Source organism: Rattus rattus, chromosome 1 (assembly GCF_011064425.1).
Source record: "Rattus rattus isolate New Zealand chromosome 1, Rrattus_CSIRO_v1, whole genome shotgun sequence".
In the NCBI taxonomy this organism is placed as follows: Eukaryota; Metazoa; Chordata; class Mammalia; order Rodentia; family Muridae; genus Rattus; species Rattus rattus.
This window is the reverse complement of record NC_046154.1, coordinates 37,836,784-37,842,802: the sequence shown is the minus strand read 5'-3', so window position 1 is coordinate 37,842,802 and position 6,019 is coordinate 37,836,784. Positions and strand designations below refer to the sequence as shown.

Below are 6,019 nucleotides of genomic sequence, written 5' to 3'. Positions count from 1 at the left end.
ACCCTCCAAATATTAACTCGCTTAATCTTCCTAACAACCCAGGAGGTTGTACTATTATTATCGCCAGTTTACCAAAGTTATCCCGCAGCCTAGTGAGGAAGCCGGAGACCTAGCACTGGCTTACAGCCCTGAACCAAGCGCTACCATTTTGCTAGTGGCCGTTGAGACTCAGAGAGGTGTGCAAACCAGCCCAGAGCCACACAGCGAGCGCCCCCCAGGGGTGCCACGCACCCGGGGACTGCAAATTCTAGCATCCTAAGCCAGATTGCGGTCAGGCGCCCTCCGCCCCTCCCGCCCCTCCCGCCAGAACCACGCCCCTTGGAGTCCCGCCCCGGACGTGGTCCTCAGGCCCCGCCCCCCGGCCCACCTACACGCCCCCCCCCTGCGGCGCGGGCCAATGGCGGCGGTCCTATAAAAAGGCAGCTCCGCGCGCTCTCTTCCTAAGAACACAAGAATCCCTTGTGGAGTGTCGGTTTAGGTTACAGGGTCTTAAGTGAGTCAGGGCGCGGAGGTCCGGCGGGAGACGCATAGTCACAGCACGTCCATTCTCCGTTTCGCAGCCCGCACAGCTTGAGCCTCGAGCGCAGCGCGGCCATGGAGCCCAGCAGCAAGGTGAGTAGCGGGGCTGTGCGCCCTGGGCGGCGATGTGCTGCCGAGCGCGGGCCCAGGCGCTTGTCCGAGTCTCCGCTGCCTCACGCGGCCACCGCGCGCTTCACGCGGCCGGGGCGGGGGCCGCGGATCGGGGGCCCAGGCGCCGCACGTCGCACACGACCTCGGCGGCTCCTCCCGCGCGGGGGAGGGGGCCGGAGCGCGGCGCCCATTGGCTAAGAGGGCCGAGCCCCCGGCCCAGCCCCGGCTAGGCGCGGAGGAGGCGGAACCCGCTCCGAGCCGCGCCGCGCCCGGAACCCGGGCCTTGGGGCTGGCTAGGAGGTGAAGGCACTTCCTCCAGGCCAGGGTCGGGGGCTGACGAGCTCCGGGGACCGCACGATGCGCAGTCCTCCAGGAATGTGGGGCCTTTCCCCGGGGCAAGCCTCTGTCTGGATAGGATCTCTCCACCTGTGATCAGACTTTCCATGTTTGAGCCCGATTTACGGAACCCCTCCTGGGTGTGCGACATTGTTTCTTTCTTGTATCGCCTTTGCTTTGTGTAGTTTGTTCTAGTCCCTTTTAAATTTTTTAAAAAGGCTTTTGGATTTTCCGGTCTTGGTTTATAGGAAGGCTCAAGGATGCGCACTTTCATGCCCCCCTTCCCTGTTTAAAGCCCGAACATGTGCTAAATCCCGGGCTGCCTTTACTGGGCAATGGGGGTGTTTTGGTGGGACCCAGTAAAGGAAGCTCCATTTGGCTCCCGATGGTCGTATTAACAGTCTCTGCAGGGCCACAGTGATAGAGATAGAATGTAACTAAGTAAAAAGAAAAAAAAAGGACAAAAAATGAAAGTCTGAGGCCCCGGAGTCTTTCAGAGGCCACTTAAACTCCGAACTTCGGTTTCTCCATGTAGAACTTTTCTCCCCTACTTCTTCAAAAGAAAGCACTGCCTTACCCTCTGTAGCGCCAGACCGAGGTTAATTTGTCCGTCTTTCAAATTCCTTGGATTTTTATTTTTATTTTGGAGACATAATCTCACTACCCGGCTCTGGCTGCCCTAAAATTCTTATGTAGACCAGACTGGCCTCAAAACTCGCAGATCAGCCTGCCTTTCCTTCACGAGCGCTGTAAAGCCGCGTACCACCACACTCGCTGGATGTTTATTTTTTGAGCGGATAAGAGAGGAGAAAATCTACACTCATTGATCACCGGGCTCGTGGCTAAACTGCTTTTCCCATGCCGTTCTGTATTTCCTTACCAGGAACACACTAAAGGGAAGTAAGTTTCCTAAAGTCATACAGTTCCTAAGGTCTGGGCTGTTCTCACTGTCTCTTTTCACTAGTGTTTCTTAAATTGTGAGCGGCAAGGAGAGTAGTGAATGCTGCCTGAGGCAGGTGGATGCGTGCGCTTCTCTACTTCACAAACTTTCCTTCCTGGCTCCATCTTGGAATCCCTCCTTCCCCATGGTTTATATCTATGTCAATGAATTCATGCACTTGCACCGTTATTTACACCAATAGGATTTTCCCCTTGGGACAGGGTTTCTCTGTGTAACCCTGCCTATCCTGGGACTTGCTCTGTAGACCAGACTGGCCTCAAACTCAGATTGCCTCTGCCTCCTGAGTTGAGTGATGGGATCTAAGGTGTGCCAGGGCCACTGTCGCCACTCTGCCACCACCACCATCACCACCCAACACATCAAAAGATTTTCGTGCTTAAATAAAACAACTCAGAAAGCACAAGAGAGCAGTTGCAGTACTTCGATTTTTGTTTATTTGTTTGTTTTTTGAGACAGGGTCACTCTACATGGCTCTGGCTGTCCTGGAACTCACTGTGAAGACCTGTAGGTCAGACTGGCCTTGAACTTAAGAGTCCCACCTGCCTCTGGCTGGGATTGAAGGCGTGTGGCACTGTATTGTACCCAGTTTAGGTACATTTTAATTATCTTGTGTACATTCTTGGGAAAAGCCCTTCCCTTTGGAGACACAGATTTCCCAATCAGGGCCACAGCCTTTTGTGTTGTGTATTAAAACAGAGTCCTGGAGAGCTGTTTGACTGTCTGGCACACCTCTGGTATACTCTGTAACTAAGTAGAAAATAGGGAGGGGCAAGTGGAAGCTCCTGGCTAGCAGGGGTTCACCTCCATGCCCTGGCCATCCTGGGTAGGCTAGTTAGTTTTACTGGTCAGCCTCTGCACTCAGTATATAACTACCTAAAAATCACAGGGTTCTTCGGGATACGGTGGTAGAAGAACGTAAGTATCTGAGATTCACAGTGAGGTTTTAAATTCTCAACATAGTTCAGTTGCCTCATCTGCAGAATGACAGCAATCCTAGTCATTAGACTGTTAGAATTTAGTCGGAAAAGCCTAGAGAGATGGCTGAATGGGTGAAGGCACTTTGACAGTCATGCATGAAGACTTTTGTTCATTCCTAGGACTCACATGCTAGGTAGAAGGAGAGAACTGATTTCCGAAAGTTGTCCTCTGACCTCCATGTGCACACTAGCATGTGTCTCTCCCCACTACACAAAGAAGTAAGTGAAGGCAGGCATGACAGCCGATCTCTTGAGTTTGAGGCTGGCCTTGTTTATATAGTGAGTTCCAGGTTAGTAGCTATGGCCATAAGTAAGAGATAGATTGATTGATAGATAGATAGATAGATAGATAGATAGATAGAGCCATAAGTAAGTAGTAGATAGGAAGAAAGAAAGAAAGAAAGAAAGAAAGAAAGAAAGAAAGAATGAATTTGGAGAAAGCAGACCCAACATGTGTCTGCCAGACCCTATAGATGTTCCAAATGTTTCCTTATGACATGCTGGACCCAGAATAAACTTTCAGCAACCTTCAACCTCATCGGAAGCCTACCTCCTAACAGCATGTGCTTTTGAGGGTTCAGGATGCTGAGCTGCGAGTGTTACTTAGGGAGCATTAAAGCTCTCTCTGGTCAGGACTGGAGAGATGTCCCAGCGGTTAAGAGCACTGACTGCTCTTCCAGAGGTCCTGAGTTCAATTTCCAGCAACCGCATGGTGGCTCACAACCATCTGTAATGGGATCCAATGCCCTCTCTGCTGTGTCTGAAGACAGTGACAGTGTACTCATATAAATAAAGTAAACCTTAAAAAAAAAAAAGCTCTCACTGGTCAGGTCAGGAATCTGGTGTGTGGAGAGAATTCTGGCAAAGTGCCAGACCTAGAGCTAAGCCAGCCAGTGCGGTTGCCTGCCCTACCTTGGGCTTCTGTTTCATTTCTCTGATGGCCACTCGGGTAGTTAGGAAAGCACCACAGAGTGCTCAGGACATGTGCCGCTCGGTGGTAGAGCGTTTGCCTATCGTGTGAGGCTTAACAACTGCACTGTAGGAGAAATGGGAGTCCATGCCGCCGTGACCTTAAACTTCAGAGAAAAGTAACTATCAACTCCGTGCTGCACCCCCCTCCCACCCTCCAAAATACACTGCCAGCCTTTGCAGGTAGCATGAGGATAAAGGAAACTGAGGAAGAGGCCTGGCCATGGGTTAGCTAGCCACTCTCCAGAAGAGACTGGGAATTGGGTTAGCCTCCTTTTACAGAGGAGCAGACTGAGGCCAGCCAAGTCCAAGACAAGACTGTTAAGGTTTGAGGCATTTGTTCTGCGGACAGTTTTCCCCTCTTATCCCACGTTCTCTGCCATCTTCCACCCGTCCCAAGTGGGCAGAAGTCCCCAGGCTTCAGGACTGCCAAGCCATTTCTGGGTACAGTGGGACTCTGAGGGTTGCATTAATTAGGTCTAAGTAGACGTCAGGAAGCTTCTGTGAAGGGAAGTGGATTTCCTGGGAGTTTCAGTTTCTTTGGTAATTGTGGTGAAGACTCTCCTCTTGTTCTCAATCAGGGTGGTGTGGAAAGACCCCCTTCCCCTCCATTAGATACATAAAAGCAATGTAAACAAACCAAAATGATTCTTGTTTAGTGTCAAGTCACCCTTGGTTCTACCTTACGTTCTCCCTGGCTGGGTCAGCCCCAAATCCCCCTCTAATCAGCTTGTGACTTCGGGGAGTGCAGCTTTACTGGGTGCCTTCTGGTCACAGGGTGTCAGTGCCCAGAGATCTGCTCCAGCACCAAGGGTACAAACATCAGTATCCCCCACCCCCCACTGGCAGAGCTAGGAGGCCTGGAACAAAGGGGGAAGTGTGCAACATTGGCTTGGGGCCTGCAGCCTCACCCCTCACCTCTCTCCTGGGTACAGAGGTGACAAAGCCATTCAGTCTAGCAACCACTGTCCCAGGATTGTGAGGCCAGGAAAGCTCCTGGCGGGACTCAGTGGCTGAGAGGCTGTGTCCAGGCTGGCCTAGCACAAAACAAGTCTCCAATTGTTACCTCCCTCCCAGGGAGGGATGGGTGGAGCCCAAGGCTCTGTCACTCAGCCACCCAGCCTGGCAGGAGCTTATACAGAGACAGAGATTTGCAGTAACTGAGCCATGGGCCACTGGGTCTCCAACCTGGCCTTGGTTTACCCCAAGGCTTTGACATCCAGAAGTGGCAGAGCATTCCTGCCTGGCCCCAGATGATTTGTCCAAATTGTTTGATCCACAGTTCATGTCCTCTGCCTTGAAATTGGGAATGTCCAGGGAAACTGCTTCCTTGTCATGTGGCCAGCCTATGCTCACTGGTAGACCATCTCTACTGACGTTGGCACAGAGATGTGAGGCCTGTTAGATCTCTGGTGTGTTTTCACATCAGTAGGTGTCAGGAATTCAGGTGTCCGTAAGGCTGCTGCTGAAGGAGGATGGGAGCCCAGCTATAGCTATCAAGCATCAAGCTATAGCTGTCTCCCAGCTTGAGCCATGGCTTCCTGCTCAGCTTTCCTGGTGACTCCAAGTGGCCCCCAAGTGTGCCAGAGCAAGTCTTCAGCATTGCACCCAATATCCATGGTCCACGCCACATACAGCCTTGGGTGCTGCCAGTGGTGGCCGTGTCAGTCACATGACTAGTGTGGTGTGGCAGTGCTCAGTGCCAGTTCTCTGGATAGTAGTGTTAGCTGCTGAAGTCATTTCCTTCAGCTGGGCACTGGCCTGAGCGTGGGCCTTCGCAAACTGCCTGTTAGCCAGCTTTGCCCTCAGGGTTGTGGGCTGCATCATTGTGTTGGCACTGTACTGTGTGGCCATAGTGCCATCCTCATCCTCACCCAGACACTTGGCCTCTGGTCTCAGTACCACCTTTGTCTTCTCTATAAAGAGTTCTTCTGACCCCAACAGCCAGAGTATAGTTCAAGGAGCCTTCACTCCAGAGCTATTAGCAGGTCATGCCCACAGCAGCTATGGGTTAGTTTGCTCTGTCGGCCCTGTCCTTGCCCCCACCACCTTATCACAGTCAACTGGACGAATGTCAACCCTCACCAGGGAGGTTACCCTACCATAATACCTTTTTTTCTCTACTCTAAACTTTTACTTGTAACAG

General features: G+C 51.9%; 1 protein-coding gene across 1 annotated transcript in view; it reads left to right on the top strand.

Annotated features, from left to right (window-relative positions):
- The first annotated feature begins 391 nt into the window (after positions 1-391).
- Positions 392-6,019, top strand: part of Slc2a1 (solute carrier family 2 member 1) — a 28,003-nt gene continuing 22,375 nt past the window's right edge. The window contains exon 1 of the mRNA XM_032899178.1: positions 392-612. Coding sequence (XP_032755069.1) covers positions 595-612 — 18 coding nt within the window. The 5' untranslated portion in view covers positions 392-594. The remainder of the gene's footprint in view (positions 613-6,019) is intronic.